Here is a 25,193-nt window from a genome sequence, read left to right on the forward strand (position 1 = left end):
GCGACGGTGCTTGGAATAGAAACTCTTTACCGAGGTATGGCTTCGATATAACGTTAACACCATCTCATGGAAGGGCGCTAGAAGGTTCTTGGATTTCTGCCGAAGTTTCAAGACCGACGGGAAACTACATTTCTGTGACGATCGCGCGATTCATGAGTAAGGCACGATCATTTTATTGATTGGGGGCAGATGATTCAGCATGAGTAATTGGACAACTGCCGAAGTCTATGACGCGTGTTTGACAATTGGGACAGGCACCGACAGCCTACCCTGAAGACAGTGACTACACAATGGCTCGCGTTTGGTCAACGTCATAAAACTTTGGCTGTAAATTTGGTGGCGGAAAAGAAATAAAGTCAGGATAGCAGAAACAGTGATGCAATCCTAGCCCGCTACTTGCGCCATTGTAGGGGCCTCGTCGACCAGGACATTATCCTTGACCTCATGCCATAGAGTTTTGAGAGCACTCTCGAAATTCTCCTCTGCATACCGTTCAGCATCAAATTGGTGAATCCAATCCTCGCGCGGGAATCCGATGCTGCTAGGATTGTCCTTGACTTTACCCCAATCCGTTTTGTGCCAAAGATCTCTGGTTGACTCTCCTGTCTTTTGAACCGCTTTTACGCGCTCATATCTATCACTGTGTTAGTTTTGCGGAAGAAATGTTCAAATGGCATGCTGGATCTCTCCTACCTCATACTCTGATGAGCCTTTAGTGCACCAGAGATGTTACTCTTCCCCGCGCGCTTCAAGCAGACAGCAATAGTAACGCCATCTTCCATAGCTTGAGTTGCGCCTTGAGCACTCGTCGGTAAGAAAGGATGAGCAGCATCACCAAGAAGTACGATTCGCCTTTTGTTACTGATCCAAGTCGGTAACGGATCGCGATAGACCAGTTTCCAATCAACTACTGACGGCGTTTTTTCCACAATCGCTCGGCATGTAGGATCCCAATCCTTCAGGAGCTCTAACACTTCTTCTATCTTACCAGGGAACGACCATGACTCATCGATATCGTGGTCATCTTTATGGGTCAGTACCCAGCAGCAGTCCTTACCCCCTTTCAAGGTCGAGAACAAGAAGTGCACATCTTGTCCGATCCAGCCGTTAAAGGTATCGCCGTTCTCGCAGAACTCTTTTGTGCGGGGGTCTTGTATCATGTCTTTGTTCGAGAACCTAATGCCTGTTAGTATATGATTACCCGTCACCATACAAGATCCTGATCTCACCATGCTCTCCAAACAGCGTATCCACTGCTCTTGGGCTTGTCGACATATCCTAGAACAAGCTCCCTTGCCTTTGACCTCACCCCATCAGCACCTATCACCACGTCGCCAGTAATCTGGAACAAAAGTCAGCGAAAGGTCTGCATTGAGAAATATGTAAAATACCTTTTCCCCAGTCTTCAGTATGATACCAGCTTGTGTATTGTCCTCAAAATACTCAGACACTCGTTGGCCGAGATGAATTGGAATGCCCAGCTCATCACGTGCATAATTGAAGATAATCTCATGCAGCTCGCCTCTATGACCGTTCAACACTGGGGCTTCAGGGTTAGGAGGGGGTCGTTTTTGATGATATACGACCTCTCCTGTGTCCCATTTGTGAATTCTGAAGCCATATTCTTGTATGTCGATGCATAACGGGCGTAGACGGGCTACAATCTCTCCGTCAGACCAGCGATTAAAGATCCTGCCGGCATTGCCACCAAATGATATGATGTCTCCAAGAACTTTGAGCTCAGGAAAGGACTCATAGATCTCAACGTCATGACCCTGCCGATGGCATTCAATAGCGGCAGTCAAACCGCCAAAGCCGGCCCCAACGATGATGACCTTGATACCGGATTTGTGAGCCGCCATGATTTGAAAAGGCTGAACAGGTGGTACTGGCACTTTCAAAACTTTTCATCTGGGGTTTAATGCAACATGTCACTTATGTGACCATGTGGTTAGCGGAAAACATCACCCTGGGAAGCCGAGGTAGCTGTCCCCGTCTTGTTCCCCGCCCTTTTTGGTCTGCAACCAGGATCCTTCTGCAGCCAAGAGTTGGTTGATTATGCTAGTGTAACAAACTCGCTAACAAGCTCTACGGTACTTGGATAATGGTTCTGATTCTGTCATCAGTTTGGTTCACTTGCTACTGATTACGCTCAATTTATAGCATGCTTCCATTCTAGACACGGAACAGCCAAATCTGATGCTCGAATTACAGGGCCGTAAATGTCAAATGTTTCACCCGATGGCGAGAACAAACTGCTATCGCCTCTCTATTCGGATATCATGCAACGCGCTTGACCTCCGTGGGATATCTATACGCTAACAGCCAGGTTCGTGGTCCTATTGGCAGAGAACTATGCAAAGCAGCACACGTCCTGCAGGCTGCGAATGAGCTTCAGAACGTGACTGACATGTCATCTCTTTGTCAGGCAATGTTGTGACAATCAGTGCCAATCTGAATGATGAGGGGGGAAATGTTACCCTGGTCCCGGCATTTGGCTCGGGAATTAGCAGCGCAGCCAGTCGCGATGGCTCTCAACTTAAGCTGAAAACTCATGCAAGACGAGACTAAAACTTCAGCATGACTCTCAGATTGCGGGGGAAGTACTTGGCAATTCCATTAGGCTTCACATCTTGTTGGATAAAGTTGATGCAAGGGTAGCTCTAGTACATAACTTTGTAGCTTTGGGTTTAGTTTGACAACTCTTCCCATCGGATGCATACCGCCGAACTCAGTACGATAGGGCAACTCTCCGGAAGAAACACCCCGATTACCCAAAGAGACAACACTCTTTCCGCACTTTCAGGCTGACGACCGGGTGCAACTCTGACTTGATCTGCAACTCTAGGTGGAACCTATTATGCACCCCGCACTTCGGTTGAGCGCCAATCGATATAGTTAGTGATGAGAGGTTTCAATGTTTTTGTCTGAAGGAACAACCGTGAGGTGATTGGCCAAGTCCCTCCAGTTGAGCTCCAGTATGAAAGGAAACGGTAGCCGCAGAAAGCCAGAGCAGTTGACTGCTCGATTCATTTGATCGTCCTCACTCCATCTGGCCCTTGATTATGGCAGACCCATCGCAGGATACTGTTCGTGCCCACTGGCGATGTTTCTTAGCATGCGGAATCATCGTATTGTCTCCTTTCCAGTATGGCCTTGACTTTGGATTGATCGGTGGACTACAAGCCATGCCTGGCTTTCTCAAGGTAGGCACCTGCATTCCCTGACGTCCAACAAGCACTCGAGCATTGTGCTGACTACTGCTCTTGATCAGATCTATGGCTACCGAGACCCCGAAGTCGCAATCGGGTGGAACATCGACACCACTCGACAGCAGCTTATTTCGTCCCTGATGACGATGGGCGCCTTCATAAGCTCCAGTCTCGCAGGGTTCGTAGCGGCAAAACTTGGAAGGAAAATGTGTCTTCGGATGGCTTGCGTTCTCTGCGCAGTATCGAACATCATCATGATGACCACGACACATATTGGGCCGCTGTATGTTGGCCGGCTTCTTATCGGGTTGGCCAACGGCTACTTCATGACCTTCTCCCAACTGTACATCCAAGAGAGTAGTCCAGCAAAGTATCGTGGTTTGTTCTTGACCGTGTTTCATCTGTGCACAACCTTTGTCAGTACTCCTATCTGACAGTATGAAGAGTATATCGATACTGACTCGTGGTTCATAGGGCACACTCATCGGTACCATAATCGACTGGGCAACAGCGAAACGCCCTGATCGCTCTGCATATCTCATCCCTCTCGGAATGATATACGTAGTTCCAGCTATCATATTCGCTGGTTTGCCTTTCATTCCAGAGTCACCAAGATGGCTTGTTCTTCAAGGACGCTACGAAGATGGTCTCAAGTCGCTCAAGTGGCTCAGGCCAGAGGGCGCAGATACCGAGGCGGAGATAGCAGATATCCGCCAAGCTATTGATAACGAGCGTGCATTGTCCAAGGGTGTCGGTATCCTGGATATGTTCAATAACCCAATCGACAGAAGGCGAACCATGATCTCCATATGTGCTGTTTGCCTCCAGGCTGCCACTGGGTCAATGTTCATCATTGGTAACCATCCCTGATGTCGCCCAAGGGATACGTAACTGACCTTTACGCAGCTTACAAGGCCTACTTCTTCGCCATGGCTAAAGTTCAAGACCCGTTTGCAATGAGCAACGTTCTCAGTATGGCAGGTATGCTTGCTATCATCGCCAATGTTTGTATCGTTGTACGATATGGAAGACGAAGAGTACTCCTCCTTTGTGGCCTCATAACCGCTGGCTTCTTCCAATTGATCATCGCAATCGTTTATGATCACAACCCGGGCGCAATCATCACCGGCAAGGTACTGGTTGCGCTTTCATGCTTCTACATGATGGCTTTCAATGTAAGTGTTTCGATGTCTATGCAAAGATTGTGTTGTTGACCTTCTCATTCAGGGCATGATTGCTCCATATTCATGGCTCGTTGCTGGCGAAATCCCATCACAACGCCTTCGAAGCTACACCTTCGGCCTTGCTGCAGCAGCAGGATTCCTTGGCGCTTGGCTGATCACGTTCACCGCTCCTTACTTCATTAATCCCGTTGCGTTGAACTGGGGACCAAGATATGGCTACATCTGGTTCCCTTCGTGCATCATTAGCGCTGTTTGGGTGTACTTCTACCTGCCTGAAGTTAAGGGACGGGCCTTGGAAGAAATCGACGCTATGGTAAGTAACCCGAAGTCGATCCAGCAACAAGGCAAGATTACTCACCATTCTGTGTAGTTCAACGAGAAGCTGCCAGCCAGGAAGTTCCGAGGTTACAAAGTGCAGGGACCAGGTGTCGGAGAGACTGTTGGAAAGTTAAGCGTTGAGCTCAACGTCGTTGAAACTGAGAGAGTCTAGTAACAACCATGTGGTGGGCTAGTCTGTATTCGTCACAGTAGCTGGTATGCCTCTATTATCTCCTTAACGGGTGAAGAAGCTTTAAGGCTTTCCTCAAGTAGTTTCGAGCTAGTAAGGAAGAAAGTCGACGCTCATATCTTCAATCGTCTCCCAAGTGCGCGTCGAGTCATCGGGGTGTTGAAGCCAAACTCTTTCCAATAGCTCTAGTGTCTTGAACAGATGAGGAGTCTTCATCCATCTTCCAATGTCTACCAGCTCGAGCCTGATCTCATCTCGCGCAGACCCGATAGCATAAAGCCCGGCGGTGAACAAGGGTGAGACTAACAGTACTCTCGGAGAGAGTCCAGACTCACGAGACATTTTATGAGCACACTGAATGATTTGAGTAACGCAGAAGCGGACTTCGGTAGCGAAAGGAGACAAAGACCCCATGCTACAGTATAGGTGTAAGAGTGCCATATAGAGAAACCCAGCGTTGCTGAGTGCGTAGTTTTGGATATCATTCGCTGAGAGAAACGAGAGCAGATCTGATGCGATGATCATATTCTCGGCTTTGTCACGAGAAAGCCTTGCGTGGATCTGATGAACGAGATCCTCCGTTTCAAGTTCGAGCTCAGCGGTGCGTACGTGCTTCTTTCCCAAGAGGGCTCCGACCTCTTTGAATAATGCAGGAAGATCAGACATGACGCCACCATAAATGTCGAGAAACTCTCCAGAATCGGTCTGGCCGTGGACAAGAAGCTGACCACCGAGCAGCCCGGCCGGGCTCAAGGAAGCTAGTGCTTCCGCATTATGGAACCAACTATCCAGGAACCCCGTGTTCACAGGAATGTGAGGCCTGCTCATCACTTGTTTGCCTGCTTGAGACGCCTGGAGGATAGCACGCGCACCATCAAGATGAATGCGCCATAATGATGTCCCACCATAAATCTGAGCCTGGCATAGTGTTCTCGTGGTAGCCAGCGCCACAGTTTGTGACGTGGTGTCAGCATCTTCCAACAATCTTCGAAGATGGTTGATGCTGGCCCAATGGAGACTGTCGATAAGTCGCTGCGAATTTCCGGGCAGCATACCGATGGCATCGAGATGAACAGAGGCGAACGCCATCACGGCGTAGAGTAAGCTAGGCTCTTGGAGCGACATCGGGACGAGGAATCGGCAGATCTCTGTTTTGGCATAGCTGCTTGGGACTGTAAGTCTCATCGTTTCGGAGAGGTAGAATTGGAAGAGATATTTAGCCATGGGCGGAAGAAAGGATATCTGATGTTGCGGTCGTAAGGGGTGAAGGGGACCGGTCAGCTTATCTTGTGGGTGAACTCTTGATGAAACCTCCAGAATGCAATCGCTTTTCATGATCAAGGAGGCGTTGGTGGTGGTGACACGTCGATCTAGTGTATCCGGAGTGTTTTCCGGTACATGACTTTCTGTCGAGCGCTGTGGCCTTGTTTCATGGCTGGCATTTGACCGCGTCGCTGTGGTCCTCCGCGATGCCCTGCGCCTAGGTGACTGGGCATGGGTCGTGCTGTAGACAAAGCCATTGCCTGTCGAGGCGTTGTCTAAACCAGCATAAGTAAGTGCTCACCCGAGTCTCCAGTCTATTAAGCATACCTGTTCTTTTGATATCGTGAAGACACTTTCCGAAAGTGGATTTTGCGAATGCTCTTCCGCCCCAACTCAGCGCAACCTCATATTTGCAGATGCTCCCAGCCTCGACGCATCTATCGCAGGAGGGCTTACTCTCGTCACATTTTTGCCGTCGGCGGCGACATCGCACGCACCCTGCTCGGGACCTGGTTTTCTTTGGTAACGATTTGAGAGTGTCTGAAACTGGAGCGCTCATCGCTGTGGTCGCGGCCGATTGAGATGAGTTGGTGATAGTTTGGCGAGTGGCTCCAGCGAGCTGGGCTTGGTGGAAGTCCCCGCAGGGTTACACTAACGCCAGAACGAGATTAGTTCCCCCTGACTGAATAGCTGCTTGTTCCATCTCCCATGGGAGAACTACTGGTGTTCATTAAGATACTGTGCTGTATGTCGTTTTCTACTTGCAGGTTCTCTAGAGCATTCTACTTCGCCAATGCTCGAATTTGTGTCAATGTAACATCGGCACATGCACCATATGTCAAGAGGTAAGGTAAATCTTAAGCGTTGCTATTGGCGGAAGAAAGTGTGTATTTTACTGTGTCTAAGATACCGCCTTTCTCCTTAAGCATTGCGTCAAAGTTCGACAGCAGTTTTTCTGGCTTTCAACAACCTGCAACCTCAACCCATTCGATAAACTTCAAATTGCACTTCTGGTCTTTCGGTCGAGATGTAAAAATCTGGTCATCCATGCTCATATCAAAAGTCATGCCATCCGCAGGGGCTGTTCTATATCGCGAATAGATGTCACGCAAAAGTGTCTTCATCTCAACTATAGCAAGACTGGACAATGAGTTAGCCAGTATCCTCAACTGGGAGCTCGTATACTCACTGTCTTCCGATGCATGCACGACCTCCATTAGAGAACGCAAAGAACAGTCGGTTTCGCTCAGCTGAGCCTTTCTCCTCTAGCCATCTCTGTGGCTCAAAGCTATCTGGACGGGGGAAAACCCCTTCGTCCATTCGGTGCATCGAGTATGGCTGACAGCTCACGATAGTACCTCCAGGAAGCCAATGGCCATCAACAGTTGCGCCGCCTTCAGGAACGCACCTTGGTAAACTCATGGGGATCGAAGGAAAGACTCTGAGACCTTCTTTGACGACTGCTTCGAGGTACTCAAGTTGATCAGAAGGAACATCAGGGTTAGCTCTAAACTCATCTCGTAGGCGCTCCTGGATGAAGGTATAGCCTGGCTGAGAGATCTGCCACATCAGAAAGCACAGCGCATCCCCAGTGGTTTCAATCCCGGCAAGCATGTGATCCATGCATTCAGACGCGATGTCAAAAGTGCCCATGCCGAACTTCTCTTCCTGCATGCGACTCACCAGTGTAAAGTCAGCGACGCCGCCCTTTTTCACACCATTGAGCACAAGTTCTGTAGCTCGAGGAATACCGCGCGACTTTCCGAATAAGCCCAGCTTGCCTGCAACGCTGCCAAGAGTCGGGTGGTAATAGTTCAAGAGCCTCCCTGTTGTCATTTATGTTAGCGCTGTACCCTCTAAGGTTTTCGATGATACTTACTAACAAGGCTGTTGTCAAATACCGCCTCATGGAGTGTTTCTTCATCTGACGCCTGGAGAATCGAGTCACTGCCATGAGGATGGAACAGATGATGTGTGACGCAGTCGAACGCATAGCAGTGGAGGAACATCTTCTTGATGTTAGCCAGGAAGCGCAGAAAGGATCAGACTCCCATACGTAAACGTCAAGCTCCTGCTTTGGAGCATCTTTGCAACGAGAGATGAAGTTTTGTGATCTCTCTTGTATACCGTGTAGAGAGGCTTCGCGGTTGACGTTGGTGTTTGCGTAACGGTCGGCGATTACTCGTCGTCTCTGGCTGTGCTGCACGGGATGTTTAGCGCTTTCATGGCTGCGGAAGGAGTTTGAGACTTACTGGGCCTTTTTGCAAAGTTGAGAACATTGTCCTTTTCTGTGTTAGTTCGGTGTGCCATAGTGACATTAAGGATCAACTGACCTGAGCCCAAACTGAGAGAAGAGGTTGTAGAAACTTGTCTTGTCAAAGCCACTGCCTTTGGACAGATATATCTCCTTCATCGCGTCGAGTGACGAGAAAACAACCTCATTTGGGGCTACACGGACTGCATTACCGTACTTCTGGTGCATTCGATGGACATATTGCGTTCTTTTGCCACGAAGCTCATGGTATCTCAGTTGCCATGGTGTTAGAAGACCTAGGCGACGAGGTCCTGGGAGGGAAGCTAAAGGTGAACGCAGACGGACGATTAGAACGCCGATGAAAATGAGCACGGCTGCTCCAGCGAGGTGGGCAAGAGAGAGGATCGCCATTTTCGCTTGTGACGAGGAACAAAGATATGAAGTCTTTAGGAGGGGGAATGTCATATCTATATAGCCATTCCTTCGTCCATCTTGTCCAGCCAAAGTCACAAGAAGTGGAGCGTCTTGATGTGTACTGCGGGAGCTCGTCCAATCAAAGAGGCCATCGGATTGTCTTGGCAACGCTTGTACCAAACAGGAATCTCTAAGAGATGGCCGATTGGCCCCCGCAGTTAGTTCACTGTTATCTCGATAACTTCCAGGCATGGAGTAAACATGATCAAATTTCACTCGACTCATCCAATACAAATTCAGGAATTTGGTTTGAGTAAATCTTTGTCTATTCTTCCTTGGGTTCTTTTCGGTCACTTATCTTAAAGACGTGGAAGTGGGGCCAAGCATTGACTTCTCTCTTCTTTCACCAAGCACCTTGCTTTCAAAATAGGGAGAGCTGACGGAAACGGAGATTCTTTCTTATGTTATTCTCTGCTTTGGGCGACTCGGTAGCAATCTGTGGAGAGCATAGTGAAAGTAAGAGCAGGCCAGCAAGGGTGACTAAGATGATCAGGTCGTGAAGAAAATAAGCAACGTTACCGCAGACGATGTATCGATTCCAACCTTTCATTTGACTCTGGTGTGCTGATCGAGTAGTTGCAGGTGCCTGGGTTTATTGGTCACCACAGCTGCGGCAGATCATCTGCTAGGTGATGCGTGGTGTTATTCTTCCGGCAACGTCTGTCCATAACATAAATATGCTCTCAACCTCGTATACAGAAAGTGCATCACCATCTCATTTCCTCCAAGCACTCTCGGCAATTTCTCCAGTAAGCAGTGAGCTACATGGCTTGGATGGGTTAGGCTGACGAGCGGCTCAAATCTGACATATGATCGACCAGGACACGAGGTACCATTGCTGACTGCCGCATAGCCATTGGCGCAAGGACATTTTGATTACACCATTGGCGAAGAAGATCGACGTTCATGAAGTCACTCAGCCTCAAAAGTGTGGATTGTGACCAGGGAGACATAACATCGAATACGGGAAAGTGATTCGAGGTACTGTATTGGAAACAAGTGCTGACTATTCTTCGTTGCAGCTTTGAACACTGCCTACGCCGTGTCAAATGGTCCGCAGAATCAACACGAAAGGTTTGGTCCGTATTAAACTGTAGGAAGCTTACCTACCTAAAAATAGTGAAGAGGACACGATGGCTGATGACGCTCAGAGTTACCCAAGTGTATATAAGAAACTCGCCATGCCCAATATTCAATTGCAATCCAACTCAGCCAACACTCTCTTTTACACTACTTCAATACAGTATCTCAATTTCCTATCAACTTCCAATCTCAAATAACCAAGTTCCTCGCTACCATGCACTTCGCCACCATCCTCATCACCGCGGTCGCGACCCTCGCATCTACCGCAACAGCTGCCCCCAAGACTGAAACCTTCGCAACAGCCAGCGTCTACGCCTTCAACCGAGACAAGAACACACACAAGTTCGTCGACGTTCCTTTCGGCAAGCTCACGCACATTGACTACCAAATCACCGATCTTGAGCTCCGCGGCGTTCAGTTCCTTCTCCCCGACGGCGAAAAGGTCGACCCCGACAAGGTGACCTGTCAGATGTACAAGGACAGCCTTGGCACCCAGCCTGGGAGCGCTGCTTTTACGAAGCAGACGCCTGCTCATATCAGTCTATTCAACCCCGTTCAATTTGGATGGGTCTTGTGTTATGTCAACGTTGGTAGTGCCTAAGAGTCTGGAAGCCTCTGAGAGCAGTCAAGGATTATAGCTGGGGATATATACGGAGCTTTGTGTGTTGATAGTACATATTTGGGGAGGGATCTTAGTTCTTGTTTTATTCTGTAGCAAAAACGGAACTAATTTACATTAATTCCCTTTCCCATATCCGTCTCTCCCGCTTCGAAGCAATGGTTGTCTGTTCCTCTGGTTTGCCAACTCTAATGTATTGGCGTGCCTATAGGATGTGTTTAAATCTGAACATTCAGTCCAGTGTGAATACAAAATTCATTCCTCTTACATAGACCTGAAGTGCTCAACGGTGTCCGAGAGCAACTGTGGCATCGAGACTACTTCACCAACAACGAATTTGTACGAGAGCTTGGCGTAGTTGAAAACATGCATGGAGAGCTGCCGAGATACTTTCCAGTACAGTTCAGCCAGATTGAGAAACAGATAAATGACATAGTTGGGCCAGGGACATACGCGACAATGACGAAGCCCAGTGACTCAAGAGACTTCACGATCATCCTGACAAAATCAGCGTGCATTCCCGAATCCGTGTACCGATCGTTCATCCCAAAACAAAGTTCCGAAAGCTCCAGTCCGACTTTGTCGGCGGACTTTCCGTTGTAAGTTTTCTCTAGTTGTTTCAGGACTGTTCTGGCTTTGGCACAGTTGAATTGAAGCACTTCAGTCTTTAGAAGATCGGAAGCCTCGTGGCAGATCTTGCGCCGCTTTTCCAGGGCCGCTTTATCTTCCTTGCTTCTACTCTTGCATAGGTCGCACGCACACTTGAAGCCCCAAGTTGAGAGGTGTTTCTGTACTTGCGCGTAGGATTCGAAGGCGCAGGGAGTACGATAGGAGAGAAGCAGCTTCGTCCCAGCGGACATATCCTGCGTAGCTCGGATGATTTGCATGTCGCCGATAAAAGAACGCCGACAGTTGCTGACACAATTGTGGTTGATTCAGGAAGCGAGGAGCCAGATCCCTGAAGTCAGGAACTTAGTGTTGTTGTTGTCGATCTCTAGGGAGCCTCCTGTCTTGCGAAATACCCTGGTTTCGAGGTCATTACTTTTAGTTCTCGGGGCGTTTACTTCGTTGTAGTTAATGATTCTTTCTACCATGAAGCTACGACCACGTTAGCAGGTATTCCGGTGATGAAGCTTCTTGTGGTCCCCGTGGAATAGTTCTTGGATCGTATAGATGCATTCTCGCGTTGTGAAACAGCTTTTGGGTGACTTGTGGCCACAAGTGAACAGAGCCACCAGATGTCAGTTCCTTACTGGACATGTTCAACAAGATGGGATAGGTCTCATGACTCTTTTCATCATCCATGAAATAGTACGAGAACGCCTTTCCGCAGAGTATCAAGTCTCCAGCAGATAGGTCTTCGGTAAGGAAGAGCCCCATAACTCGGCCAGGGGCGACGCGGGTCTCAACAAGAGAGGAGAAGGTGGCGCAGTTGATCAATGGAGGTGTCTCTTGAGCATCAATGAGCATGTTGCCAAATGCATACGCGCCGTCATTCTGCTCCTTGAGACTTTTACCGATGTGTAGTTGCAGGCTCCAAGCAGGCACGCTCTTGGGAAACGCTTTTTTAAGAGCCCGAAGCTTCTATTGGCACTCTTCAAACTTCCCAAGGCGGTAGATCGCGCGAGCTTGAAGAAGCCAGGGCTTCTCGGTCGAAGTTGCAAGGCCATCTCCTTCGATAGCGTCTAGCAACGCCTGACGAGGGCGATCGAGTTTGAGATAAATGTCGGAACGGCCGAAAAGCGCTTGCTGCTTCTCGTCTGGTGACTCTGCTGTGTTTAGAGTCAAGGTTTATTTTGATTGTGTCAGAAGTAAGGTTGCGTGAATGAAGACCATGGAGAAACTGACGAGTGTAGTGCGGGCAACCAGTGCTCTTTGCTCGCGAGCCCTTCTCCCTCGGCACGATATTCTGCGCTACTCTTGATCTTTCTGTGGACTCTCCACTTCTCGGGGATTCTCTCGTCGTGGTCTTCTAGCCAGATGATGTCGCTTGGGTGGTCGACTTGTAGGGAGTAAGTTCCTTCAGCTGTTTGCTCAAAGAAGGGATCTTTGAGGATTGCTACGGAGTCTTGAGCAGGATGTCTGACAGTCAACAAGTCTTCCTGGAGCTGTTGATAAAGCGCTAGTAGGACTGCTGTCCCTTCTTCATCTTCCACGATGGTCACGACGGTCGTGACTCGAGCGGGTGCGGTCTTGACCCGAAGCAAGACCTTCTTGCCGCGGTGATGAGTCTTGAGTCTCATGTCAGAGATAGGCATTGGTTCAAGGTCCTCCTCGGGGATTACGCATGGCTCGTAGAGATCTGGGATCTGAGTGACGGAGAAGCTAGGCATCTCTGTTGTGCCGTTGCGTTTAGTACTTTCCTTTCGGAGTGCCTCGACGAGGGCTTCAGGATCCGGATGGTCAGTTACAGGCTAGCCTTTTCTTGCTGCTTCTTTGCTCATGGCAGCTTCCAACTCTTTTATTAGAGCGACATGACCGTCTTCCGGCCCGTCCTCCATGTCTCTCTTTCTGGTGGTTTTGGTAGTGGTGATGGCGACGGATTTAAGGTGATTTTGTTGAGTTTTGGGGCTCAGGTGATGCAAAGTCTGCGTTACGAAGATGTCAGCTAAACGAAGACGCAAGCCGGGCGGGTGAGTGGGTCAAAGTCGTGTTTGTCTGTGAGTTGTTTTCTTAGAATTATCAGGTTTGCGGTGAGACTACAATGCATCCCCTAGTTTGTTTGCCCTTTCCATCTGTTTGCAGCTGCCTGCCCCTTGAAAACTGTGTTATAATGGCACCTTACATGAACACCAACTTCAGTCTAGCGATTAAAAGCTCACGGCCATAGGTCGTAACTGTAAATAATACATTGAGCAAGATCTAGATATAATACTAAAAGAAAGGGCAACCTAAAATATAGCTTTTCTCTCCTCACTCAAGAGAGATAAAGAAGGCTTTTAGTAAATTACCAGATAATGATACTAGATTGCCCCTAGATGTTCATAAACGCAGCACTAATATCACTATTCCTCCTCTTTACTATAGCAGGGAAGGATTGTAGAATAAAAACCAGCTATTCGAAATACTAAGGCAGTGCCAGACTCTAGTAAATAGCCCTTAACTCAGGTCAGGGCCCGTCGATGCACCCCACCGAAGGATTGTCTGCCTAGAAGTATTGCAGGGCCTACCTCTAAGACACACAAGCTTTTAAGCCATATCAAACGGATGCTGAAATTGCCGAGAGTGTGCCTTGACCATAGGGTCACGCTCTTGGGAAAAGGCAGTGCGCCAATCTAGTCCATAGGGCTGAGGATCAAGTCATCATGCAGATTATCTGATTCTATTGTGGCCCTTGCGATACCCTCCCCAGGCTTAGTGTATCCATACCTCAGACCTGAGTCTTTTTTATCATTTTCTCATCCTTGCAGAAAGCTCTTTCTGGACCAAAGAGCCAACCATTCTCGCACCCAACATGAGTTCAGCTGGTCTGGACGGTCTGCTTTCCAGTGCGTGGACACCATCCCGACACAAAAACAGGAATATCCCTGATCTGACAAGGCAGAATCCCTCAACCAAAAACCGTTCATGTCTGTGTTGGGCTAGCCTTGCACGTAAGGGATACTGAACAACCGAGACACCAGAGCGATAGCGTTGAAACCGCCAGTCTGGACCGGTCTCGTGGCGTTGATAAATAAGGTTAAAAAGTAGCTTCGCTTAAGCCAGAAACTGTCAACAAATCAACAACCCTGTCACATTGATCACAAGTGTCTAATTCCGTAAGGTGGAATGAATTAGTAGTTGTGGCGGCGCGTTAGACCGCCAGGGCTGAATGCCACTAATCAAAGTTGGTGTTTGGAGCTGAAAATGCATCATGCGCTACTGAGCCAGGGGTCGTCAATTTTAACTGTTTATTTCCCACCAAAATTCCGATCACCGTTCGTCTGTGTTTCTGAGATCAAATCGACTTTCTTAATTACAATCAATAATGAGTCGCTATCAATCGCTCCCGTTTCTTGCCTCGGCACTTTTTCCCAGGGTTCTTGCTGGACCTGGTCAAAATCTCGACGCTATCTGCAAGTCCACTGAAGGGACCTACGGCTGCGAGGAATATTTCAAGATCCCATACGGCTCAGAGCCCATCACAACATGCTTCGACACCAGCCCATGTGGCGTTCAAATCCTGACCAACAACCGCAACATTTGCGACCTTATCGGAGATGCCATGGGCAACGATGACTTCGTCAGCGGCTACACAGCATACTGCAGAGAGGCGCCCCGAGCTATCAAAGAAGTCAAGACGGAGCGCGCTGTATGGGTAGACGGTAAGCTCAAGGGAGCCAAGTGGATTGCGCTGGCTACTGCGAACAGCGCTGAAGAGGTTGGTCTTCCTTCATCATCGTCTCGTCTGATGCTAAAGCCGGAAATAGGAATTCGCCAACCGAGGCTTCAAGTACGGGAACACCAAGAGCACCGTTCTTTCCAACCAACTTGCCAATAAGGATGGATGGGTGGTACAGAAAGCAGCAGAGGTATGTTATCACCCATCCCTCGCCTCAACTTGAACGGTTAACTGACCAGGCTACAGATCAACACAAAGAGCTACTTCGATCTTGTCGAGCGCCTCAGCAAATGCGGTGCAGATGGATGCGGCGGAGAGAAGCTCGATTCCGTCATGGAATGGTTTCTTGAGTGGATTCCCAAGGGCACCGAGATCAAGAACGGCCAGATGTCAAAGATGCTCGCCGACTGGGAAAAGACCTTCGCTACACCCTACAAGAACCGAATTATGGCGATCAAGAATGCAGCAACCACTGTCCAAACCCGCGTCAAGACTGTTTCAACCAAGGTCGACTCGATCAAGAAGAGTATTTGTCAGAAGAACGCCTGCTCCGGCAAGACAGCTTCTACATACCTCAACAATGGTCGGTCACTATTCCCGTCTGCGTGAGCTTTCATCGCTAACTATCACAGTGTCTGCCGCTCTCAAAGCCGTCAAGGATCTCAACAACATCATCGCCGCTGCTAGCTCTGCCGACGAGAAGCGCAAGTTCATCTATTACAACTTCCTGGGCAACATTCAGGCCGCCTACAACCTTGATGCACAGTATCTTATCCCTAACAACCTTGCTGATCTTTTGGATGATGGAAGGTTCGACACGCTTCGCGGCATCATGCATGGCTACGGTACTGTCACATCTGAAATCAGCATGTATGCCAACGACATCAAGAGGAACCTTACTCCCCTCATTCTCCTTACCAAGCATGAGTCAAGATCTCGCGATGCATTGAAGAAGATCAACGCTCAGCTTACTCAGAACTGGAAGAACAACGCGGAGCTCTCCAAGACTGTGGCTTCACGCAAGGTTCGTGATGGCTTCATCCAGATCCAGGGTCACCTCAAGAAAGAACTTCAAGGTTCCCTCACTACTCTCATTAATGCGATCGATGCTTTCGACAATGATTTCCTCAAGTTTCCTCTCCGAGGTAACAAGATGGTGGTCGAGTGGGGAGCTGCTCCATATGATCGCTGGTACAACCTTGAGTTCAAGTATCCTTGCAGAAAGGAAGTAACCAAGACATTCACAGAGGCTGGATTCTCAAAGGATCACACTTGGCCTGTCTTCAGCCCCTGTACTTTCACTACCCAGAAGGTTGATATGCCCAAGGGTTGGATTCCATACATCAAGTATCGCTTTGTCAAGCCATGATCGACTGACAATACTTCTCGGTGGCAGTGATATCATGAACTTTACTTAGAGAGCTAGCAGTTAATGGTTATTTTAATGTACAAGCAGACTTCTGGAATATATCACAACTCACACGACAGTCAAACTCATCTTCACATAATTGGGCACAGCAGCACGGTTTCCCCTGGATTGAAGCAGTGAGGTTGTAGAAAGCTGATTCCAGATACCTGGGCTTTATTACCCTTCTATAGGCTCTCCGGTCTAGGTAAATCTTGCGCTATTACCTCCTTCCGCCGTTCAATATCCTCTCCGGACCAAGATAGGTCATTACTTCGAAGGGTTGGGGAGAGGGGTCGGCCCGTACTCATAGCCTCCACCCACCTCCTCCAGTTGGCAGTCCTCGCAGACAATATCTATGTCTTTAGACCGCTCGGTTGTCTGGCATTGCTTCCCTTCCTGGCTCAGCTGGCACGGAATGAGCTCCGCCCTTTTCTCCCACTTAACTCGCGTGGTGCAGTCGGGCTTGGTGCATTTGCCATATGGGATAACCTTGATACACATGGTGAATGATTGGATGATTAAAGTGTTTAGTGAGTGGCTGAAATGTTTGGTGGGGTTTGAAGTGATATGATGCGTGCTGTTTGTGTTGTTCTTGTAGTGTGTAGCTTGTCTTGTTGGGGCTAAAGATTGGGCTGGTGCTCACCTGCACTTATAGCACTCTTTCGCGGCTTTCCTTTCAGCATTCACGTAGCATATCAACACTTATGCTGATGACTAGGTCCCCCTGCTCACAACATCATGCACAGTAATGTGGCTGATTCAGGATCAAGCGGCATATCTGATCAGCTATGCCCGCTCTCATCGATCCTTCATCAGTGTGACTTCTTGTATGGGCCACTGGGTCACGGTAGCTCGAGCTTGATATTGCTGAATAACAGTGTTGAAACCTTCAGGGAAGTCTGAGGCACAACTACTACTGTGAACATCATGTCAAGCCGACACATGACGACAATTGCTGGAGCATTTTTTCTGTTGAGTTCAAATGCTTCTTATTTATGAGCTACATAAACTCAAACAGGAGAATCCTTCTTCAAAAGACTGGAGTCGCTCTCCTCCCAAGGATGAACCCTCTCAGCAGCTCGAACCATCTCAACATGCTTAGCGCTTCTTGGTGTAATGCTGTAAGCATACTCAACAGGGTGGCTGATCAGACCGGGTGTACCATCAATCACGACATCAATCTCCTTTCCATTCTCGTCAACAGCCTTGCGCATATCAAACACCGCCAACAATCGAGCAACAGTCATGAAGATACTATCCTCAGCCAGGTATCGACCAGGGCAGATTCTTCGACCATAACCGAAAGCGAAGTCACTGGGGTCAGGCTCATCTCGAGGCGCGATGAAGCGCTCAGGGTCGAAGGCATCAGGGTTGGCGTAGATTTCGGGGTCGTGTAGAATCCACCATGTTGAGGGGATGAGGTATGTGCCCTTGGGAATGCGGTATCCTCGGTATTCAATCTCTTCCTCAGTAACATGGGTTGTAGTGGTAGGAACGACAGGCATCCATCGAAGAGCCTCCTTGCACAGGGCGTTGATGTAAGGCATGCGGTCCTGGTCCTCAAAGGTCGGCAGTCTCTCGCCTCCAGTGACGCTATCGATCTCAGCCTGAGCCTTCTTCTGAACCTCGGGGAAAGCAATCATAGCAAGTACGAAGCTGCTGATAGTCGAAACGGTAGTGTCAGCACCGCCACCGTACATGATAGTCGCAGTAGCTTTGACAGCTTCAATATCCTCCTTGGTAGGCTCGCCAGTACCATTGTCGTTCTTGAATGACTTGCTGCTCATGAGTTGGGAAACATAAGACGGTCGGTTTGTTCCGCTAGCCATCTGATCCATGACAAAGTTGTAAGGGGTGTTCAAGGCTTGATCGGTGGTGTTGCGCCACTCTCTGGCAGTCTTCTTGAAAGAAGTTCCGGGGAACCAATCTGGGAGGCGGGCGAGGCTGGGGACGATGTCGACAGCCCAGGACAGAGGGACAAAGGCGTCGGAGAAGTTGATCATCATCTTCTCGATCAGGTTGACGAGAGGGTCGACTTTCTTGGGCTCGATGTTGTATCCGTAAATGATCCGCAAGATGATAGCGCTGGCTTCACTGTTGTGAAGGTGGTTAGCCGATGCTTCCCCGGGGCTGTCTCTCTGCACTGTTATTGGTCTAACTTACGTCTTGATGTGCTTCTGGAACTCCTCGGGTCTCTCAATCGTCCTCACAAGGAACCGAAGTGACTCCAGGTCCTGAGTGTCGCGAAATTCGGAGCAGATCAACTTGGTGCCCATCTGCTGGTGCACCAGCTTACGGAAATATCGAAACTTGTTTCCATAGGGAATAACGGGAAGGAATACGCTGTAACCGCACAGCTCACTTGCAAAGGGTGACCAAGGTCGAGACGATGTCTTTGTCGACCTCTTCTCCAGTAAGTCATGAAGAGCCTCTCGGTCATTCAGGACAACGAGGGGAGTTCCGAGGACATTGATAGAGCTGATAGGTCCATACAGATCCTTGAACTTGGCCCAGTGCTTATACTCAGCCGTTCCAGCCGGCGGGAGATCAAAGACGTTACCGACAATGGGAAGAGGCTTGGGACCAGGAGGGAGGTCAAGTCCAGTCTTCTTCTTAGGGAAGAGAACATAATACACGATAAGTGCGGCTAGAACCACAGCTGGAAGCAAGAGGAGACCCATGATGGCAGATACAGCGGCTAGAAACAGTGCGATCCAGCGAGAAGAGAGGGGATGAGGGGAAGCTCTATATACGAAAGATATGCACAGCAAAACACCAAGCCCCAAAGAGCATCCTCACATGCTGCGTAAGCTTCTGCAGTGAAACATTTGTTGGCTATCTTCAAGACAAGGCGGCACATGCGTGGGTCAGACAGAGGGACCTTTGACTCTCGCATCGCTGCGAGTCAGTCAAGGGTTGCAACGTCGACGGTGTATTCCAACGGGATAGAATGCTCCATTTGGACTCTGAAGGATGGCTTAATGCTTCAACCTTGTTTGTTCAAGCCTATAAGACGAAGTACGGGCGCGGTAAAACTCTGGTCTGCATCACAAGAGCCGAATTGAGCGGGGGTCAAGGGTACGTTTTCCTGCAGGCAGGGATACCTTTTCTGCGGTAATTTTTGCACTGATCGCCCATGATCTCCGCAGAAAAGTGCGACGCAAATGCCGGGGGCCTGCGAATAAGGAGGAAGGCTTTTCTAAAAGGGACCGTTGATAGCGAAACGGCTTCGAAGCCTTCCAACGGCTCGTGCTAGGTTTCACGCCAGTGAGAACTGACAAGGAACGGCCCGGGTTTCCTGCTTCCTAGGTCCGCGGTGATCATCTTGCTTATTGCCGTAACGGTTGCGGCTGCAGGTCGGTGAGGCGTGCGAGAATGCAGAGACATCTCAGGAGGGAAGTGGGAAAAGATGCACGTCGCCCACGCGGCAGCCACATGAACATGGTTGATGCAAGATAACAAAAACGACGTGTAACTCATCGTTAAGATGGAGTGAAGCAAAAGCCATGTTTTGGGAGTATCGCGCCAGGTGGTGAAGCGTTTGATAAGCATAATCTTCGACCGTTAGGCGCTGACGAGTCATTACACTGGGCATCAGGACATTCGTCTCCATCGATTTCTACAGCGAAACAGGGGACTTGACTTATTTTGAAGCATTTGCAGGGGACCTAGCGGGCCCCGGTAGTTGTCGATCACTCGGAAATTGCAACATCCGCCCTGGCAATGGACAACAGATCCATGAAGATACGGGGTTTTACGATGAGGAGACCAATGACTTGCCAATTGATTGTTCGCTTGCGACTATTTTTGTAATTTTCGCAAACGGTAAGAAAGTGTAATAAGTGGTGCGACCGAGGAAGCGATGCGCCTTGAAGCATCCCCCATAACATTAAGTAACAGCTCCACCGTTCAACCGTTTCAAACCGACCACGCATCAAATAACCAACAGCCCTAATGCAAACCAAGGAGATCGGGAAATCCATCGACGAGTAAATAATACATGATTCTACAGTTTCCAGCATCTCAACCGAAGATATCATCAAGACCCGTAACAAATTCCAACCATTGACCCAGTGCAATATCGGTGACTTCGTCCAGGGACAGCCAAGTGGTGTAATCATCACTTGCTGGCAGCCCAATCCATTGGCATTGGTATAACCGACTGTCCTTGTCGGTCCTGGACTCCTTCGACTTGAGTACCCTGAGGACACGGTGTTCTCGTAGGCCAGTTGCCTTATGGCGACCACCCTGCCGCCTCCAGAAGTTCAAGAGCATCTGCGCACTATCGAGGTGCATGACCTCCTCAGGCTCCCAAGAATCAGGGCTACCATCCGCCCATCTCACATTGATAACCACGCTATCCCCATCGTACATCTCCATCCCAGCAGTTCCTCAATGGGAAAACGCTCCGCCGATATGTAGGTCGGGTTGGGCTGCGAGTCGCGTCGACGGTCGATCTCCCTATGCGCAGCATGGGTGAGGAGACGACCAGTCGCAGGCCGGCCGCCAACGAGCCGCCAATCTTGATCTGTTGTTCCAAACCGTCAGCATATTGTGTTTTGATGAGCGACAAGCGTGTTCTGAGAAAGGGATGCAGATGCAGTGGTAGTGGGAGTATGCTCGCAGTACTTACTGTGAGACTGGGCTGGTGTCGGTGATGCAGACGCCCCCCTCCGCGCCCTGGGCCTAAGGGAATTCTCGCGAGAGCGTCGTTCTAGTGTTAAAAAGTGAGTAAGTGACTCTTGAACGTCGTCCCATTCATCTTCACGGTCAAAGGGGAACGCCCAGGCTCAACATACCATTACCATGGGGATATCCAAGTGTGTCAGCGAGCCGGTTAATCAAACTGTCGCTTTCGCTTTGTCTAGAGCTACTACCAGCTTCACTGTTCGACGGTCGATTTATTGGTTGGGACGATGCAGGTGTGTTCTCCGGTCGCGACGAATTCTCGGGAGCATTGGAAACGCTTCCCATTGTAACTGACTAGTAGCTGCTTGAACTTGGTGATGAACTTTCTAAGGGCATAAGACAGAAGGTGAGATCGCGAGCGTGTATTGATGATGATGCTAGGGAAAGGCTGTTGACCCTGAACAACAAACGCCATGCTGACTCCTGTCACTCTCATTTCCCCAGTCTCCCCGCCTTGTATGCATCATCGCGCCCAGATTAACCGTATCATGTTTTCGATCGGGAAGCTGCTCTCGTCTGCGCAAGAAAGGATGCGTTGTAGGCTCGGGACGGCTGGCTGCTACGACGCGGCAGGCTCTGTGTGCGCACATCGGGACTGAGACGGAGCAGGGACTTGGTTCGAAGGCGCAAGAAGAAGAAGAAGAAGAAGAAGGAATAAAAGTAACAGAAAAGCGATTGCTTCTCGATTTCTTGGACTTGGTGAAGCTCACAGGGTCTTGGTGATCTCAGATCTCCAGGTACCCGACAGGGGACTCCCCGCGTTATTGTCCCGCGTGGCTTGGGGGGCCTCAGAGCAATCGTGAATAACGGCTTGTGTACCATCTTGGCTGGCAAACAAGTGTAACCCTCTGCTGTTTAACCATGTCGCATTGACTGTGGCGTCGGGTACTGGAACCTCAGCGTCGTGTTGCTGTGACCATCACACATGGACCGCGGCCAACCTCTAAACCACGATACTGATGGCCAAAGTCAACATCACCCATTACACACAAGCACATGTATTGAGCTGGCCTGGGACACAACTTACACACGCGGGCCGGACCAAGGTCCGGTCTGGGTGTTAAAGCAACAAACATAGGACAAGCTGCCGGATATCGTATGGTACTCCGTGAGAACAAGGTCACCTGGATTAAACGTGAAGACAGTCGCGTCTTGTCTTGCGCACCCCACGACGAAAAGTTCCCTTTCCACATTCACAAAAACATCGCGACAGCTAGAAGCCATTGCTTGTGCATGTCGGTTTGTCGGACCATCGATAGCGACATCGATTGGGCATGCGCGCTGCGCGTTTGCTCACTGCAGGTGGTTGGAAATGGAGTAGATGCTGCATGTCGCACAACCAAGATATCGCGACAAATGAGCTGCTAACGCGTCACATCAGGCTGCGCAAAGGCATTTTTGGATAGAGGCAAATGCAGAAGAATTGTATGTTAGCCGCGTATGCCCAACCAACACTCTTGTTTGCTGTGTAGAGCAGCGCGTTCTGCAAAAGGTATGATGTCCGATTGCCAGCGTTTGATCATTCCGGGTATCTCAGCCGGCATTGCGGGGCTGACATCACATGAAGATGATCTCGGTGTCACCAACTTGCAGATGCGTATCTTGCATTTCGCTATCTGTCGTCTGATTATTTCGGTCACACGGAGGCTGTCCTGGCTGTTTGCTCTAGGCTTGTGTTGGTGTCAATGCTGGATAAATCGCGTACTTAGAGGCGCGACAGGCTACAGTACAAGAGGTGCCCATCAACGCGCAAACATAAACCAAAAACAAGGCAAAAGCTGCTCTGTACACTGTGGTTGAATGATAATTGATATGACGCGGTTGCATAGCCAAAAAGACATTTGCAAGCTTGTATGAGAGTCCGTTATCGGATGTGTTAGATCCAACCCGCGGGCAGCTGTATCCCACCCTATAGCAATCTCAAAAGGCGACATCGTGATGCTACAGAAGCGAGCTAGCTGTGAATCATATCAAGTTTTGTTTAATTTAAATTGATATACAGATAAGGTAAAAATCAACGGCGTCATGGAGATCATTCAATTGTTGTGTAAACTTGCTCCCAGCTATCGGCTTTGTCTGACACGAGAGTTTGAAGCTTTCTTGAAGCTTTGTGCACCGAAGCGAAGGTAGTCACAAAGCGCCATGTTCACAGTCTTGCAGACAAGTAAAACTTTACCAAGTGGAATTCCAGTCGCACGAGGACTGATTACGATTAATTGTGATTAGACTGATCTACTTATGTAGCAAAACCTGCCGTGACTCTCTTGGGCGAACCCTTTCATTACCATGATCATCTTTCGACGAACTCACTTCGTCAAAGATGGAGGCACGACATTGCATTCGTTCTCATTATGACCTTGAACTTCCTCCTGCTCAGCCAGAACCTCATCCATGTAGCTCCTAAGTTCACACATTGTTTTCTTGACTCGATTCGCAGCACATTGCGCTCTGAAAGACCAGTAGGCCATTTGCCCCATCGCATCGAGAGTTTCTTCATGCAAGCGGCGTTGTTCATTTCGCAGATCCTCCAGAGCTTGAAGCTCCTCTTCCTCCCAAGGGTAGGCTGGGTTCTCGATCGGAGGGCGCGGTTGACGAGGGGTTTTGGATGTTTCTTCGGGAGGGGATAAGCGGATTTCTGGGACCGGAGGTTTTGTAGAGGCTGTCGAGCTTTCGCCGGGCGACGGGGGACGTAGATTGCTGGCTGATTCATCGAGCGGGAGAGTTTCAGGAGTCTTTGAAGTTGGTTCGAGGGCAGGTAACGTGGACGGATGAGAAGGCACTGGGGTTGTTAGTGATTGTTGCGAAGAGTTCCAGGAGGTCTTACCTGATGACCTTAAAGCCTTGTGGCGCGAGATCAAGAATTCATGCTGTAGGAGCTGCCAGTGCATGGGGTGGTTCAATTCACGAGGGTATTGTCTGGGCGACTTGAGTTGCGGTCGCATTGAAGGCACATCGGAGTGCTCTAGTGATTCCTGAACTTGCGCAAGGTCGAACGAGCTGATGTTGATCGAGTCATGCCCACTGAACTCGTATGGGGCTGATGTTCCTGCCTTTGCGTTTGACTTCGAAGTGTCAAGGCCCTTCGCAGGAGGCTTCTTCTTCGCTTGAGACTTAGGCATCGCTGCATCCCTGAACAGCCGATGTCAAGTTTTCGCCGTGATCTTTCGTCGCTTCGAAGGGTTGAGCACGAGGCAACATCGGTTGGATGCGTGGGGACCTAAAAACGGACGTTCTATGCTTCACACGCGGCGAGAGAAGAGCGGAAGGATTGGAAACCTAGATATTGAAGGGCCATGGAACAAACGCTATTGCCAAAGTAAGTGCGAGTGCAAACGCAAAAGCGATGCGGGCAGGCCAAAGCAACACGGCGGTCACCCGTACCTCTGGTGTCTGCTCGTTTAAAGGTTACATATTTCTGAGGCGCCAAACACTTGTTCAGGCGATTGATTGCTCAAGCCGCTGTGCAGTATTCGGTAGAGGCACGAGATGTTCCCCAGTGCCGAGGGCGTCGTGAGCATCTTCGCGGCAGTGCCAACACCCGGCAAGCAACAACAGCAGTCCTTGTCGCGTTGCCAAGTACGCAAAATAAATTGATGCCAAGAGGCGAATAGCAAATAGTAACCTTTGCGAAGGAAATCCCGATAAATAGGTAGAGCGACTCTGCTTTGGAGTTTGAGGGTAGCAAAATGATCTGGCGCAGCGCGGAAACGATGACGTCAGTAACAAAGCTTCACACGCGCAGGGCGAGACCTTCGTGTGACCGCAAGGGGTTTATAGCGTTCGATTGCTGCAGTAGCGCATTGCATCTTCGCTGTGCTCATTGAGGCGTTCACACGGGCACCATGTATGCTATCGTGAGGCGCACAACGCGTTACGTGAGGAGGGGATTCACGAATATTCGGGGAAACATCGGTCCAGCTCTGCTCTCGCGGATTTTAAACTCTGTCACTCAATCAAGTTCGTATAAAAAACAACACACAATTAGTGATGATTGATAACAGGCTTTGACAGAATTGATTGACGGTATATATCATTCTTAAGTTGTTACTGTTGTCAACAATGTCAAAAAATTGTTTCCCCGAAACCTGGATCGAACAAGTGACCTTTCGGTGTCAGTTAACAGTTACAGCCGAACGCTCTTCCAGCTGAGCTATTCGGGGAGATCTCCGAAGCGGAGG

General features: G+C 49.4%; 12 protein-coding genes and 1 non-coding gene across 17 annotated transcripts; 3 read left to right on the forward strand and 10 right to left on the reverse strand.

The window, feature by feature from the left end:
- Positions 1-143: 143 nt before the first annotated feature.
- On the reverse strand, positions 144-1,935 carry FOIG_14262 (salicylate hydroxylase). The gene is made up of 4 exons (XM_031215480.1): positions 1,392-1,935; positions 1,230-1,342; positions 694-1,176; positions 144-634 (listed from the first exon to the last, which is right to left on the reverse strand). Exons 1-4 carry the CDS (start codon positions 1,860-1,862, stop codon positions 385-387), a joined length of 1,317 nt encoding a protein of 438 aa, XP_031054874.1. The 5' UTR covers positions 1,863-1,935; the 3' UTR covers positions 144-384.
- A 969-nt stretch (positions 1,936-2,904) lies between these two features.
- Positions 2,905-5,291, forward strand: FOIG_14263 (uncharacterized protein). The gene is made up of 5 exons (XM_031215481.1): positions 2,905-3,206; positions 3,275-3,628; positions 3,687-4,068; positions 4,119-4,387; positions 4,440-5,291. Exons 1-5 carry the CDS (start codon positions 3,066-3,068, stop codon positions 4,764-4,766), a joined length of 1,473 nt encoding a protein of 490 aa, XP_031054875.1. The 5' UTR covers positions 2,905-3,065; the 3' UTR covers positions 4,767-5,291.
- Positions 2,905-6,726, reverse strand: FOIG_14264 (uncharacterized protein; the record flags this gene model as incomplete). Of its 2 annotated transcripts, XM_031215483.1 has the most annotated exons (4): positions 2,905-3,613; positions 3,674-4,047; positions 4,109-6,442; positions 6,495-6,726. In XM_031215483.1, the coding sequence occupies 2 exons, from the start codon at positions 6,724-6,726 to the stop codon at positions 4,995-4,997; spliced, it is 1,680 nt and encodes a 559-aa protein (XP_031054877.1). In that variant the 3' UTR covers positions 2,905-3,613; positions 3,674-4,047; positions 4,109-4,994. The 2 variants fall into 2 exon arrangements, with proteins under 2 accessions (XP_031054877.1, XP_031054876.1); XM_031215482.1 differs by having other exon boundaries at positions 3,674-6,442.
- Positions 6,727-7,129: 403 nt separating this feature from the next.
- On the reverse strand, positions 7,130-8,832 carry FOIG_14265 (uncharacterized protein; the record flags this gene model as incomplete). Its single annotated transcript, XM_031215484.1, has 6 exons — positions 7,130-7,307; positions 7,357-7,993; positions 8,047-8,176; positions 8,224-8,367; positions 8,420-8,450; positions 8,501-8,832. 6 exons carry the CDS (start codon positions 8,830-8,832, stop codon positions 7,130-7,132), a joined length of 1,452 nt encoding a protein of 483 aa, XP_031054878.1.
- Positions 8,833-9,089: 257 nt separating this feature from the next.
- Positions 9,090-10,653, forward strand: FOIG_14266 (uncharacterized protein). 3 transcript variants are annotated; one of them, XM_031215487.1, is made up of 4 exons: positions 9,090-9,424; positions 9,472-9,644; positions 9,717-9,988; positions 10,047-10,653. In XM_031215487.1, exon 4 carries the CDS (start codon positions 10,193-10,195, stop codon positions 10,577-10,579), a length of 387 nt encoding a protein of 128 aa, XP_031054881.1. In that variant the 5' UTR covers positions 9,090-9,424; positions 9,472-9,644; positions 9,717-9,988; positions 10,047-10,192; the 3' UTR covers positions 10,580-10,653. The 3 variants fall into 3 exon arrangements, with proteins under 3 accessions (XP_031054881.1, XP_031054880.1, XP_031054879.1); XM_031215486.1 differs by having other exon boundaries at positions 9,090-9,644; XM_031215485.1 differs by having other exon boundaries at positions 9,472-9,988.
- A 261-nt stretch (positions 10,654-10,914) lies between these two features.
- On the reverse strand, positions 10,915-11,484 carry FOIG_14267 (uncharacterized protein; the record flags this gene model as incomplete). Its single annotated transcript, XM_031215488.1, has 1 exon — positions 10,915-11,484. The coding sequence occupies one exon, from the start codon at positions 11,482-11,484 to the stop codon at positions 10,915-10,917; it is 570 nt and encodes a 189-aa protein (XP_031054882.1).
- A 211-nt stretch (positions 11,485-11,695) lies between these two features.
- Positions 11,696-12,930, reverse strand: FOIG_14268 (uncharacterized protein; the record flags this gene model as incomplete). Its single annotated transcript, XM_031215489.1, has 3 exons — positions 11,696-12,107; positions 12,201-12,366; positions 12,516-12,930. 3 exons carry the CDS (start codon positions 12,928-12,930, stop codon positions 11,696-11,698), a joined length of 993 nt encoding a protein of 330 aa, XP_031054883.1.
- Positions 12,931-14,501: 1,571 nt separating this feature from the next.
- Positions 14,502-16,440, forward strand: FOIG_14269 (uncharacterized protein). The gene is made up of 4 exons (XM_031215490.1): positions 14,502-14,957; positions 15,007-15,108; positions 15,165-15,501; positions 15,551-16,440. Exons 1-4 carry the CDS (start codon positions 14,565-14,567, stop codon positions 16,285-16,287), a joined length of 1,569 nt encoding a protein of 522 aa, XP_031054884.1. The 5' UTR covers positions 14,502-14,564; the 3' UTR covers positions 16,288-16,440.
- Positions 16,441-16,593: 153 nt separating this feature from the next.
- Positions 16,594-16,827, reverse strand: FOIG_14270 (uncharacterized protein; the record flags this gene model as incomplete). The annotated part of the gene is made up of 1 exon (XM_031215491.1): positions 16,594-16,827. One exon carries the CDS (start codon positions 16,825-16,827, stop codon positions 16,594-16,596), a length of 234 nt encoding a protein of 77 aa, XP_031054885.1.
- Positions 16,828-17,336: 509 nt separating this feature from the next.
- Positions 17,337-19,007, reverse strand: FOIG_14271 (uncharacterized protein; the record flags this gene model as incomplete). Its single annotated transcript, XM_031215492.1, has 2 exons — positions 17,337-18,420; positions 18,490-19,007. 2 exons carry the CDS (start codon positions 19,005-19,007, stop codon positions 17,337-17,339), a joined length of 1,602 nt encoding a protein of 533 aa, XP_031054886.1.
- A 1,083-nt stretch (positions 19,008-20,090) lies between these two features.
- FOIG_14272 (uncharacterized protein) lies at positions 20,091-21,083 on the reverse strand. The gene is made up of 2 exons (XM_031215493.1): positions 20,960-21,083; positions 20,091-20,854 (listed from the first exon to the last, which is right to left on the reverse strand). The coding sequence occupies exon 2, from the start codon at positions 20,704-20,706 to the stop codon at positions 20,350-20,352; it is 357 nt and encodes a 118-aa protein (XP_031054887.1). The 5' UTR covers positions 20,707-20,854; positions 20,960-21,083; the 3' UTR covers positions 20,091-20,349.
- A 2,103-nt stretch (positions 21,084-23,186) lies between these two features.
- On the reverse strand, positions 23,187-24,908 carry FOIG_14273 (uncharacterized protein). Of its 2 annotated transcripts, XM_031215495.1 has the most exons (3): positions 24,397-24,908; positions 23,840-24,320; positions 23,187-23,794 (listed from the first exon to the last, which is right to left on the reverse strand). In XM_031215495.1, exons 2-3 carry the CDS (start codon positions 24,132-24,134, stop codon positions 23,322-23,324), a joined length of 768 nt encoding a protein of 255 aa, XP_031054889.1. In that variant the 5' UTR covers positions 24,135-24,320; positions 24,397-24,908; the 3' UTR covers positions 23,187-23,321. The 2 variants fall into 2 exon arrangements, with proteins under 2 accessions (XP_031054889.1, XP_031054888.1); XM_031215494.1 differs by having other exon boundaries at positions 23,840-24,908.
- Positions 24,909-25,090: 182 nt separating this feature from the next.
- On the reverse strand, positions 25,091-25,175 carry FOIG_14274. The gene has a single exon. It is a non-coding gene; the product is annotated as a tRNA-Tyr (tRNA).
- Positions 25,176-25,193: the final 18 nt, after the last annotated feature.

Source organism: Fusarium odoratissimum (genome assembly GCF_000260195.1).
Source record: "Fusarium odoratissimum NRRL 54006 unplaced genomic scaffold supercont1.39, whole genome shotgun sequence".
NCBI classification, from domain to species: domain Eukaryota; kingdom Fungi; phylum Ascomycota; class Sordariomycetes; order Hypocreales; family Nectriaceae; genus Fusarium; species Fusarium odoratissimum.

Bases quoted from the DNA above. Each gene is read 5' to 3' on its own strand.
- FOIG_14262 (XM_031215480.1), bottom strand. From the start codon at position 1,862: ATGGCGGCTCACAAATCCGGTATCAAGGTCATCATCGTTGGGGCCGGC. The intron at 1,343-1,391 runs GTATTTTACATA...CTTTTGTTCCAG, and splicing joins TACTGAAGACTGGGGAAAAG to ATTACTGGCGACGTGGTGAT. The intron at 1,177-1,229 runs GTGAGATCAGGA...AACAGGCATTAG, and splicing joins TACGCTGTTTGGAGAGCATG to GTTCTCGAACAAAGACATGA.
- FOIG_14263 (XM_031215481.1), top strand. From the start codon at position 3,066: ATGGCAGACCCATCGCAGGATACTGTTCGTGCCCACTGGCGATGTTTC. The intron at 3,207-3,274 runs GTAGGCACCTGC...GCTCTTGATCAG, and splicing joins CCATGCCTGGCTTTCTCAAG to ATCTATGGCTACCGAGACCC. The intron at 4,388-4,439 runs GTAAGTGTTTCG...CTTCTCATTCAG, and splicing joins TCTACATGATGGCTTTCAAT to GGCATGATTGCTCCATATTC.
- FOIG_14266 (XM_031215486.1), top strand. From the start codon at position 10,193: ATGCACTTCGCCACCATCCTCATCACCGCGGTCGCGACCCTCGCATCT.
- FOIG_14269 (XM_031215490.1), top strand. From the start codon at position 14,565: ATGAGTCGCTATCAATCGCTCCCGTTTCTTGCCTCGGCACTTTTTCCC. The intron at 14,958-15,006 runs GTTGGTCTTCCT...AGCCGGAAATAG, and splicing joins CTGCGAACAGCGCTGAAGAG to GAATTCGCCAACCGAGGCTT. The intron at 15,109-15,164 runs GTATGTTATCAC...ACCAGGCTACAG, and splicing joins TGGTACAGAAAGCAGCAGAG to ATCAACACAAAGAGCTACTT.
- FOIG_14272 (XM_031215493.1), bottom strand. From the start codon at position 20,706: ATGGAGATGTACGATGGGGATAGCGTGGTTATCAATGTGAGATGGGCG.
- FOIG_14273 (XM_031215495.1), bottom strand. From the start codon at position 24,134: ATGCCTAAGTCTCAAGCGAAGAAGAAGCCTCCTGCGAAGGGCCTTGAC. The intron at 23,795-23,839 runs GTAAGACCTCCT...TAACAACCCCAG, and splicing joins CAAGGCTTTAAGGTCATCAG to TGCCTTCTCATCCGTCCACG.